Source organism: Hemitrygon akajei, chromosome 16, assembly GCF_048418815.1.
Source record: "Hemitrygon akajei chromosome 16, sHemAka1.3, whole genome shotgun sequence".
In the NCBI taxonomy this organism is placed as follows: Eukaryota; Metazoa; Chordata; class Chondrichthyes; order Myliobatiformes; family Dasyatidae; genus Hemitrygon; species Hemitrygon akajei.
In genome coordinates this window covers 54,332,973-54,346,171 of record NC_133139.1, presented here as the reverse complement: position 1 = coordinate 54,346,171, position 13,199 = coordinate 54,332,973, and the positions used below count along the sequence as shown (strand labels likewise).

General features: G+C 40.7%; 1 protein-coding gene across 3 annotated transcripts in view; it reads left to right on the top strand.

Moving 5' to 3' along the window:
• ctns (cystinosin, lysosomal cystine transporter) overlaps positions 1-12,947 on the top strand; it is a 64,844-nt gene extending 51,897 nt beyond the window's left edge. For all 3 annotated transcript variants that reach the window (XM_073068914.1, XM_073068913.1, XM_073068915.1), the window contains 2 exons: positions 1,541-1,658; positions 4,889-12,947. In XM_073068914.1, the coding sequence (XP_072925015.1) occupies positions 1,541-1,658; positions 4,889-5,034 (264 nt within the window). In that variant the 3' untranslated portion in view covers positions 5,035-12,947. The remainder of the gene's footprint in view (positions 1-1,540; positions 1,659-4,888) is intronic.
• Positions 12,948-13,199: the final 252 nt, after the last annotated feature.

Below are 13,199 nucleotides of genomic sequence, written 5' to 3'. Positions count from 1 at the left end.
AAATATTGTAAATATTGCATCCTTTGTTATTTACATAATTCATTGTAAAACTATGTGAATGGCATATGTCATTATACCACCATGTCTAAGAGTAGACACGTTATTCCTGGCTCCGTGTTTTTCTTTCAATTTATTTAATGTTTTGTGATTACAAAACGTAACACAGGATACAGTGTGAGTATGTTGCTGGTTTTTATTCGTGCAACATATGAGCAGGGAAATCTAATGCTCCTCAAATGTGAGTGATTCATTTAATCACCAGCTATGCTAAGGACTGCAACCTCTGGGAGGTAGCAGTTGTCGAAAAACAACAAAGAAGAAAGCACAGCATCCCCTCTACTTCCTTAGTCTTCGGAGATTTGGTAGGTCACCAAAGCTCTGATAAACTTCTATAGATGTGTAGTGGAGAGTGAATCTACTGGCTGCATCACAGCCTGATATGGAAATTCCAATGTGGAAAATCCTACAGAAGGTAGTGGATTTGGGCCAGTACATCACAGGGAAAGGCCTCCCAACCACTGACCACATCTACATGAAACACTGTTGTAGGAAAGCAGCATCCATCATCAGAGATCCCCACCCCCAAGCCATGCTCTTTTCTTGCTGTCGCCGCCAGGTAAAAAGTACAGGAGCCTCAGGACTTGCACCACCAGATCAAGAACAGTTGCTACCCCTCAACCATCAGGCTTTTAAACAACAGGGGATAATTACACTCACCTGCCCATCCATTGAGATATTCCCACAATGAATAATCTCACTTTAAGGACTCTTCATCTTGTTATTTCACGTTCTCATTATTTTTGATATTTATTCACATTTGCATTTGCACAGTTTGTTGTCTTCTGCACTCTGATTGATATTTCATTTATCCTGTTATGGTTACTAATCTATATATTTGTTCAGTATGCCTGCAGAAAAAATAATCTCGGGGTTATGTGTGGTGACACATGTGTACTTTGATAATAAAATTTACTTTGTACTTTGAAATTGAAAGGAAGGATTGCTGCTCAGCATTTGATATTCCCCGTTCCATATTAATGACCAGAATGCCAACACCTGGTGATGTCAATATTAACCTCTGGTTAAGTTGCTGCCTTTGAAACTTCGATTGAGGGACAAAATTAAGATGTGTTAGGGGGAGAGAAGACTTAATACAAATATATAGAACTGGGAGATGGGAAATAACTAACTCACCGCATGTAAGGCAGCGATAGTGTTAGGTCTAGACATTCCCCTCTTCCTACTGCTGCACCCTCATTCCACATTTGCATTCTATGTAATCCCTCAGCAGAGATATAGCAAGAGAGAATAGCTTCTCCTCCCCGTATCCTCACTGGTTGACACAAGAGTGCATGTTATCTATAAAATCACTTGGTCTCTTTACAATAGTGTTTCTGCTGAATTCCCTTAAGGGAAACAAAGTGTTGACATCCCTGGCACCAAGCAGTAATGTAAACTGGAGGCTCACTACCAGGTGCTGGCAGTGCTTCTTGTTTAGTCTGTGTTTATTGTGTCCTTTGTGTTCCACTGTCTACCGTAGGCCCTAATGAATTATCGAAGGAAGAGTACAGATGGTTGGTCCATTGGGAACGTGCTGTTAGATCTTACTGGAGGCAGCTTCAGCATTGTACAGATGTTCCTGCAGTCCTACAATAACGGTAATGGCACCCTGCCTTGGGAAATGATATATTTACTTGGGGAAGGTTAAATTTCAGTGTGTGGTAGGATCAAAGGCCCTGAAATTCCAAGGGTTCTATGCTTTGCTAGCATCTGTGTCCTCTGTGCTCCCAGCCACAGAGGGAAGCTATCCTGCAGTTATTTCTGTATGATGCTGCTGTTCAGTCCCTGCATATGTGGACTATGGGCTCACATTCAAATCCAAATCCTGGTCTTTTCATTCAGGCAGCCTATTAGACTTTATATTGTTTCTATATATACTGTATTGTGTACTGCAATTTAATGTTGCATTGGGTGCCTTCACACCCACAACAACTCATAATATTTAAAGAAAAACTCATTGATCTTTTTCTGCGAGGCATGTTAGTCAGTGCCCTTTGGTTATCAACCCTCCTCTCAACAGAACACTGCTTACTTGCCTATCCACGAGATATTCTCTTAGACATTTTTGCTTTAAGGGGAGTAATCTTAGCATTGCCATTCTTTTCACATGTCCCCATAGCCTCTGCTACAACGGAATCAGGTGCTTAGAAGCATCACCACCCTGCAGGTTCCTCTCCGGGTTGTGCTCCATCCTGACTGATCCTTTATTGTCACTGGATTTAGTTCCTAGAGTTCCCTCCCCATGTGGAGCACCTTCACCTGAAGGACTGCAGACGTGCAAGAGGCTTGTCACTTTCTGAGGGGCCATGAAAGATGGTCAACAAAGCCTGACCTTAGCAGCATTGCCCAGATCCCATAAATGAGTAATAAACATGGAGATCCTGTGTCCAAGGACAGCTAAATTAATGTATATAATAAAGTAACATAAATTTACTTTTAAATTCAAGGAAGCTAGTATACCAAAAGGTTACAAGTTGCATTACAACTAATACAAAGCTCAGGCTGGACTCATTTGCATTGCCATCTAAACATTGCGTCCCCAGCAGTGGAAGGTGGTAGCTCACCACCATGTCCTTGGCAAGTTCTAGGAGATCTAGAAGTGCTGGCCTTGCCATGAATATCCAAGTTCCATACCGAATATAGAACAGTACAACACAGGAAGAGGTCCTTTGGCCCACTATGTTGTGTCGAGCTAATCAAACTAGTAATTAAATGCCTAATTAAACTAGTCCTTTCTGCCTATTAAGCAGTATCTCTCCATTGTCTGCACTTTCTCTTGGATAGACATGTGCATTTTAAATGTCTGTATCATATTTGCCCCATCACCTGCACCCTTGGCAGTACATTCCAGGAACCCACTACTCTGTGTAAAAAAAAACTTGGCCTGCACAACTCCTTTGAGCTTATGCCTCTCACCTTAAATACATGCTCTGTGGTATTATCATAAACAGGAGATTCTACAGATGCTGGAAATCTTGAGAAACACACAAAAAATGCACATCAAGCAGCATCTGTTAAGTTTATTAACAGATGACATTTCAGACCAAGACCCTGTTAACATTAGACATTTCGACCCTGAGTAAAGAAATACTGGCTCTCTACTCTATCTGCACTTCTCGTAATCTTACAACTTATATGAGGTCTCACCTTGCCTCCACCAATCCAGTGAAATGGCCAAAGTTTGTCCAACTTCTAATACCACATGATCTCTAATCTAGGCAGCATCCTGGTAACATTCTTCTGCATTTTCTCCAAAGCCTCCACATTAGACACATTGAGTCTTACAGCACAAAAATAAGTCCTTTTGCCCAATTTATCCATACTAATTCTGTTGCACAATGAGCTAGTACCATCTGCCTTCATTTGGCCCATGGCCCTCTACATCTCTGTTATCCTATCTACGTGGATTTTAAATGTTGCTAATGTGCCTGCCTCAACCACTATTTCTACAGTTCATTCCAAATACAGGCCATCCTTTCTATGAAGAAGCTGCTCCTGATGTCCCTTTTAAATTTCCTGCGTCTGATCTTAAACCTGTGCTGTCTCATTTTCAGCACCCTCTTCTTGGGAAAAACATTATGTGCCTTTATCCTGTCTATGCCCCTTATGATCTGAAATACCTCGATATCAGATCATCCCTCAATCTCTTATGTTTCAAGAATGTTCCCAGACTACAGAAGTTCATGTAACTGCCCCCATCCCAAGTCCACACAACATCCTGGTAAATCTTTTGTGAAGTTAAATATGTACACTAAGAACCATAGAACATTACAGCACAGAAACAGGCCTTTTGGTCCTTCTTGGCTGTGCTGAACCATTTTTCTGCCTAGTCCCACTGACCTGCACCTGGCCCATATCCCTCCATACACCTCTCATCCATGTACTTGTCCAGGTTTTTCTTAAATGTTAAAAGTGAGTCCGCATTTACCACTTCATCTGGCAGCTCATTCCACACTCTCACCACTTGGCCATCAAAGGCCTGGATGGGCATAGTCTATCTCAGTGCAGGCCAGCTTTTCTCACATTTCAAACACCCTTCACCAGGTATTGCTCTGGACCTCAGTGCCCAAGCCTTTATCTCTGCAGGGCCATTTTCAGCTTAAACCAGATGGCTGCAGACCTTGCTCTGTAAATAGTACAGGAGCACACAGACGCTTCCGGACATTACTCACACATATTCCCACCATGCATACATCATCTTTTCATAAACGCCTATGGTGGAAGTTAAAGAGCTCTCTATAGAACACCATGGATCTTGTGCAGGGTACAATATCAAAATCTACCCTTCAACAGTTAAATCCTGAGTGGATTTAACCTGTGGGTTTTAGTTTTTATGCAAATACTATCAACAAATCCTCACTATGGAAGTTGTAAATAAAACATTATCCCTCCACCTTCTCATGCAAAAAATGGAACATTAGCTCAGATTTTTCTTGGCACTTTCAGTACTGTACTCTGGATGCCTTCATTAACACTGTATATTGCGAGCTAATTATACAGAAAGTCCGGATTCAGGTCCCATCAATTGAATCTGAGCATTAACACAGAATGAAGACATTGGTGTTAATTTGCTTAGAAATTTGTTAAGATAAAGCTTTATTTTAAATAAAGTGCACAATATGTGGTGAAATCTGTTGTGGGTAAATTTGCTGATGAACTTCTGCTTTCTTGTAGTTCAAAGGTGGTGTGGCGGCACAAAGTTTGTGCCAGTAGAGGTTTAGTTAGGGTGAAATGTGGATTGTTTGAAATACTGATTGATTCAAATTGAAATTGTTTGGATTGTAGTGTAAGTGCTGTTCACTGAGCAAATGTTTTATTTTTATTACAGATGAATGGTTGCTGATTTTTGGAGATCCAACCAAGTTTGGCCTTGGAGTATTCTCCGTTTTGTTTGATATTCTCTTCATTGTACAGCATTACTGTTTGTACAGAGTTAAAGGTCATCACTACAGTCCAATGAATGGGGATGACTGAGGCTGTTCCTGCTACGCACATAAAAAACAAAAAAAAATTCAGGTCAAATTTAGATTTATTTATCACATGTACATTGAAACCCGTCACAACCAACACAATTTAAGGATGGGCTGGGGGCAGCCTGCAAGTGTGTTACCACACATTCCAGCACCAACATAACATGCCCACACTCAGCAGGTTAGGCAGCATCTGTTGAGGGAAATCTGGAGATAAAAATTTCAAATCAATGACTTTTCATCAGGAAACATTAGATCTAAACAGAATTGAAACGAACAAAAAGGGTCAGAGCAAACAGGAAGGTATAAGGCAGTGGAAGACTGTAGGCATTAAAATAAATGGGGGAAAGTTGATATTATTGGAAATTACCTGTGGAAAATCTTAAATAGAAGTGGCAGACATAAACTTTACTGTAAAGGTTTACCAGGCATAAGGTGTATTACAGAAGATGAATTATTACTTTACTGTCGCCAAACAATTGATACTAGAGCATACAATCATCACAGCGATATTTGATTCTGCGCTTCACGCTCCCTGGAGTACAAATCAATAGTAAATATAATTAAAAAATTAAATTATAAATCATTAATAGAAAAGAGAAAGTAAGGTAGTGCAAAAAAAATGAGAGACAGGTCCGGATATTTGGAAGGTACGACCCAGATCCGGGTCAGGATCCGTTCAGCAGTCTTATCACAGTTGGAAAGAAGCTGTTCCCAAATCTGGCCGTACAAATCTTCAAGCTCCTGAACCTTCTCCCGGAGGGAAGTGGGACAAAAAGTGTGTTGGCTGGGTGGGTTGTGTCCTTGATTATCCTGGCAGCACTGCTCCGACTGTGGTGTAAAGTGAGTCCAAGGATGGAAGATTAGTCTGTGTGATGTGTTGGGCTGTGTCCACGATCTTCTGCAGCTTCTTCCAGTCTTGGACAGGACAATTTCCATACCAGGTTGTGATGCACCCTAGAAGAATGCTTTCTACGGTGCATTTATAAAAATTAGTGAGGGTTTTAGGGGACAGGCCAAATTTCTTCAGCTTTCTCAGGAAGTAAAGGCGCTGGTGGGCCTTCTTGGCAGTGGACTCTGCTTGGTTAGACCAAGTCAGGTCATTTGTGATATTGACCCCAAGGAACTTAAAGCTTTTGACCTGTTCCACCTGCGCACCACCGATGGAGATGGGGTCATGCAGTCTGCTATTCCTTCTGAAGTCAACAACCAATTTCCTCTCTGTACTCAAACTCATCATTACCCAAGATACGGCCGACAATTGTGGTTTCATCAGCAAACTTAATATATTGAGTTCGATGGAAACTTGGTGACACAATCATGGGTGCACAGTGAGCACAGCAGGGGGCTGAGTACACAGCCTCATGGGTCACCGGTGCTCAGAGTGATTGTAGAGAAGAGCTTGTCCCCTATTTTTACAGCCTGGGTCCTTTCTGTGAGGAAGTTGAAGATCCAGCTGCAGATCTGAGTGCTAAGACCCAGGTTCTGGAGCTTAGGAATCAGTTTATACCTCACTAGCTGTGGGTTCACTCCTACTAGCATTCATTGGGCAGTCTTCAACTTCAAGACCTTGCTACAGATCTGCTCTTAAATGGTTGCAGTTGCACCCATTGTGCTGTAAAACCAAGGAACATGGTTATTTTTGAACTAAATCATCAATCATTAATGTAACTAGAGAGTTCCTCTTAGACTCAAATTGTGTTTTAGAAGCAGTGTGTGTGTGTGTGTGTATGTATGTATGTATATATATACACACACACTTATTTCTATTGACATCAGCCAACAAGGGTTTTCCCCTGGGAGCAGTGTGATGTAGCAGCAGGCATTCTGTAAAACTTGGCTGTTAAAATGGAACATTTACTTACTAAAACTCACTCTGGACTTTGGTGCCAAATTGGGAGAACCTTTAATTAAAATAGGTTAGTATCTTATTGATATTACTTCAGTTTTATATAAATTAATTTTGTTTAAAAACATTAGTGTTTGCACTGACCACTGACCATTGGATTTCATGGTGCTTGGGCAAGCATAGAACAGAGGTTTCTACCAGATGAATGGTTTCTAACCTTGGCATAACCTGACTTCATTTAAGGTGCCAAAGTGCCTGTGAGACTTTCATAATGTTGGGTTAATGCAGTTAAGAACATCCCCCAATATTGTGGATCGTCTTGGACATGTGAATGCTGTTAGAAATGTTTCATATAATGGGAGAACCCAGAACTGAGCTCACTGCCTTTTTTATTTTTCGACAGGTGAGACAAAATGTTTCTCTGAGTGTTATTTCCTCTGAGTCAGTAAAAGCAGAGTATTTGAATACTTTGAAGGTGCAGTTTGACAGATTCTTGAGCCAGAAATGCAAGAGTTATTGGATGTTGACAGATACTTTAGTGAGGTTACACTCCTCCTGAGTGATAAAATGGACTCCTGATTTTGATTTGTATGTAAAGTTCACAAAAGAGTAAATAAAAGTACCTTAACCAGTTTGTCTTTAGGGCTTCCAAGGCAACCCAAAGTCCTGGATGAGTGTCCCTGATGTCATTGTGTGTGTGTTGGGGGGGGGGGGGGGGAAGATTATTTCACTGAGCTACACCATTGTATATGATTGTTCTCAATGATAGTGTTGTCCATAGTAACTCAGCTTGTTTTCAGACTGATTTAACAAATGGACTTGAATTCAATGTGACATAAACTGCTAAAGTCCAGTCCAAAAACTGTTGTCAAATGTGACATCATTGATAGCAGTACCTAGTTGAAACCTTACAAATTTCTGATACCTTTTCATACCCAAGACATGACCTTACCAGTAAATGCATTGTTTCCCAGTATGTCACTGATCACATCTTCAACATTAAATACCTGGAAAATCTGTTTTCACCTTCCTCCTCTATGTGGGTGGCCTTATGGGAACCATTGTTCTAACCTATTCAGATCTCTCTTGACTTTTACCCCTCTTTATTTTCACCCCATTCACACTAGCCACACCCCCACCCCCCAACTTTCCAGTAACGTCCAGTTTCCAGGTCCTACTGTTTTAGTGTTTTGCACACCCACCAGCATTCACAAGGGACTCAACAGAGAACATTAAACCACAATCCGGGCTCTTCAGCCCATGATGTATTGACCTTTCTACCTATTCTAAGATCAATCTAACCTTTCCCTCCTCCATAAAACTCCCATTTTTTTTTCAATCATTTATGTGACTATCTAAGAGTTTCTTAATGTAAGTTTCTCTACCATCACTACTGGCAAGGCGTTCCACACACCCATTACTCTCTGTGTAGCCAACTTATCTCTAGCATCATAGAGTCATGGAACACTATAGCACAGAAACAGGCCCATTGGCCCAACTAGTCTGTGCCGAACCATTATTCTGCCTGGTCCCTTTGACCTGCCCTTCTCATCCTTGTACCTATCCAAATTTCTCTTAAATATTGAAATTAATGCTGCATCCACCACTTGCTTTGGAGGTTCATTCCACACTCTCACAACTCTAAGTGAAGAAGTTCCATCTCGTGTTCCCCTTAAACATTTCACCTTTCATCCTTAACCCATGACCTCCAGTTATAATATCACCTAACCTCCATGGAAGAACCCTACTTGCATCTATACTCCTCATACTTTTGTATACCTCTATCAAATCTCCCCACAGTATGCTGTATTCTAGGGAATAAAGTCCTAACCTATTCAACCTTTCCATTATAACTCAGGTCTTCAAGTCCCAGCAAGATCCTTGTAAATTTTCTCTGCACTCTTTCGATCTTACTTACATCTTTCCTATTGGTAGGGGAACAGAACTGCATGCAATTTTCCAAATATACAATTTCAACATTCCAATGCAACTCCTGTATTCAGTACTTTGATTTATAAAGGCCTATGTGCCAGAAACTTTCTTTACAACCTTATCTACTTGTAACGCCACTTTCATCAAATTCTGAAAATATATTCCCAGATCCCTAAGTTCTCACACTCCTCTGTGCCCTACTCACTGTGTAAGACCTACAGCACTTCACACTTGTCTGTAGTAAATTCCATCAGCCATTTTTCCAGCTGGTCCAGATTGCATTGCAAGCTTTGATACTCTTCCTCACTGTCTACTACACCCCCAATTTTGATGTCATCCACAAATTTGCTGATCTATTTTAACGCATTATCATTAGATCATCGATATAGACGACAAACAACAATGGACCCAGTAACAATCCCTGCAGCACTCCACAAGTCACAGGCCTCCAGTCAGAGAGGCAACCATCCAGTACCATTCTCTGGCTTCTTTCGTGAAGCCAATATCTTGTCCAATTTATTATCTCATCTTGAATGCCAAGCGACTGAACCTTCTTGACCAACTTCTCATGAAGGACCTTGTCAGAGGTCTTGTTGGAGTCCATGTAGACAACATCCACTGCCTTGCCTTTAGTAACTTCATTGAAAAACTACAAGATTGGTTAGACATGACCTACCACGCATGAAGTCATATTGACTTCAGTCCCTGTCTGTTCAAGTACTTATATATCTGGTCTTTTAGAATACCTTCCAGTAACTTTCCCACTGCTGATGTCAGGCTCTTTGGCTTATAATTTCCAGGCTTAACCAATGAAATAACATTAGCTACCTTTCAATCCTCCAGCACTCATGCCTAAGGATATTTTAAGTATCTCTGCTAGGGCCCCTGAAATTTCTGCACTAGCTTCCCACAGGGTTTAAGGGAATGCCTTACAGGCCTTGGGGATTTATCCACCCTAATTTGCCTCTAGACAGCAAACTCCTTTGTTATCTGTATAGGAACCATGTCTTTGTTGCTGCATTTCCTCACATCCAAATACTGTGTCCATACAGATGCAAAAAATTAATTTAAAATCTCCCTCATGTCTTTCAGCTCCATGAATAGATTACCACTCTGATCTTCCAGAGGGCCAATTTTGTCCTTGCTATCTTTTTGTTCTTAATGTATCTGTAGAAGCCCTTAGAATTTGCCTTCGCCATGTCTGCTAAAGCAACCTCATGTCATCTTTTAGTCCTCCTGATTTCTTCAAGTGTTTCCTTGCATTTATTTACTCAAGTACTTCATTTGTTCCTGCCTGCACCTTGTTCTTTTTCTTTATCAGAGCCTCAATATCTCTCAAAAACCAAGATTCCCTAAACCTGTTGTCCTTGCCTTTTATTCTAATAGGAATATACTAACTCCCTACTCTCAAAATTTCACTTTTGAAGGCCTCTAATTTACTAAGTACATCTTTACCAGTGACATCAGCACCGGACTCCGGAGCGAAGGTTCCCGAGTTCGAATCCAGTCCTGGACACGCTTTCCATCCGTGCCGGGTTGAGTGTCGAGTTTGCAACTCGGCCTCATTAAAAAAAACACTGTGCTGTGAGAAGGACGTGGGGAACCACTCACAGTATCTTTCCTCCAAGACAACCATTTTGAAAAAAGTGGTCGCTGAGGCTCTGGCACACACAAAAAGTCTTTGCCAGAAAACAGACTGTCCCAATCTACACTTGCCAAATCCTTTCTGATACAATCAAAATTGACATTTCTCCAATTTAGAATCTCAACCATATATATAACCATATAACAATTACAGCACGGAAACAGGCCATCTCGGCTTTTCTAGTCCGTGCCAAACTCACCTAGTCCCACTGATCCGCACTTAGCCCATAACCCTCCATTCCTTTCCTGTCCATATACCTATCCAATTTTGCTTTAAATTACAATACTGAAACTGCCTCTACCACTTCTACTGGAAGCTCATTCCACACAGCTACCACTCTCTTGAGTAAAGAAATTCCCCCTCATGTTACCCTTAAACTTTTTCCCCCTAAGTCTCAACTCATGTCCTCTTGTTTGAATCTCCCCTACTCTCAATGGAAAAAGCCTATCCATGTCAACTCGATCTATCCCCCTCATAATTTTAAATACCTCTATCAAGCCCCCCCTCAACCTTCTACGCTCCAAAGAATAAAGACCTAACTTGTTCAATCTTTCCCTGTAACTTAGGTGCTGAAACCCAGGTAACATTCTAGTAAATCTTCTCTGTAATCTCTCTATTTTGTTGACATCTTTCTTATAATTCAGTGACCAGAACTGTACACAATACTCTAAATTCGGCCTTACCAATGCCTTGTACAATTTTAACATTACATCCCAACTCCTATACTCAATGCTGTGATTTATAAAGGCCAACATACCAAAAGCTTTCTTCACCCTATCCACATGAGATTCCACCTTCAGGGAACTATGCACCATTATTCCTAGATCACTCTGTTCAACCTGATAACCTTTTCCATAATTACCTTGAAACTAATGATATTATGACCACTGGGTGCAAAGTGTTCCCCTACACAAACTTCTGTCTTATTCCTTAATAGGAGATCTAGTATTACACTCTCTGTAGTTGGGATTTCTATGTACTGATTGAAGAAACTTACCTGAACACATTTGACAAACTCTTTCCCATCCAGCCTTTGTACAGTATGGGAGTCCCAGTCAGTAGGTGGAAAGTTAAATTAATCTACTATCACAACTTTGTTGCAACAGTCTGTGGTTTCTCTACAAATTTGCTGCTCTAAATCCTGCAGTCTATTGGGTGGTTTATAATGTAATCCCACTAACATGCTCATAACTTTTTTTTATTCCTCAGTTCTGCCATACCATAAAGCCTCATCACCCTCCCCGATACTCTCCTCTACTTACCTTAAAATTATGACTCTTCAATTAGCCATTTCTGCCCTGGGAAAAAGCCTCTGCCTGCTCACTCTATCAATGCCTCGTATCATTTTATGCACCTCTATCAGGTCACCTCTCATCCTTCTTCATTCAAAAGAGAAAACCCCTAACTCATTCAACTATCTTCATAATTTGATCATGTCTGATTCATTCTCAACCCTCCCGTGGTTCCTCACCACCAGCCTCTGTGTTAACAAAATCATCCCCTGCTATTTCCAACATTCAGAATACTTACTTCATCCAGCACAGTATCCCACTCACTCCTCTCTTGCTACCAACATCCCACTCCTGTGCCCCTTCCAACACCAATCTTCAATTGGGCCAATCACTTTCCAGATGCATCACTGTCCTAGGTGTAACAGGAGCAACCAAACCCAGACTGGGTGACCATCTTATGGATCATTTTGTGATTCTGAACATCTATTGATCGCACCTCCAGTCCTACCCAACCTTCAGAGTCTGATGAAATTCAAGCTGTGCTCCAAGAACAATACCTCATCATTCAAAAAGGCACATTAGTCTTACAGACTTGATACAAGTTCAGCAATTCTGCTACTGCCGGCTATAACTCACTCAGATATATCTTTGGCTTATTTACACCCATTAACAATTATGTCCAGTCTTCCTCATTCACCGCCTTTCTACGTTTGCTGTCCTATGTTCTCACCTCTCCATGATCTGCTGTTTAATTTAGAACTTTTTGCACATCTGCAAAATGATCATTAACCCTGTTCCTCTTTCCAATTTAGTTGTGTTTGTATTAAAGATTTACAAATATGGGTCTAATTTGTTTTGGGGGTTTGGGAGATGGGTCAAATAACAGGCCTCACAATTTACTTTGTAATCATCAGTATGTGCCTCTAATTATCTTTTGGAAAAGGGGGGGGGGGATTTATTGTTCACATAATTCCATTTGTATGTGGATAATTTTTTTGCTTTAAAGTGTGATACTAGAAAATTATTGTGAAATTCCCTCTGTCTTGGAAGGCTGCCTTATTTCTGAGCTGAATTTAGTGTTACGTGTACATCTTCAGGTTCTTCGACCTTCCTGAATTGGGTTTACATTTTGAATATGTCTTTGGCTCACTGAAATCACTTGCTGACTTAAAATATTAACATACATGAACTTTTTGTAAATGTTAGCAATGTTCACAATTTATCAAATTAAATTTATTAAATTTTTTCCAAAAAGGAAACTTGCCTTCATTTTGTTTGTGTTCCAGTTCTTCGCCACACCCGGTTTATCACTGTACTGACACAATTCCCATCTATCTTTCCAGTCATTTTATTAGTCATTTGACAGCCAAGCAATTTGCTGGTAACTCTGAAATTCCCGAATAATGTCTATATTTTCTTCTCTGTCCCTTTGTAACTCAAATGTCCAAATGATGCTAATGGTGGAGTGTGGAATAAACCAGGTGCTGAGATTTCAAAGGATGGCTGACCAC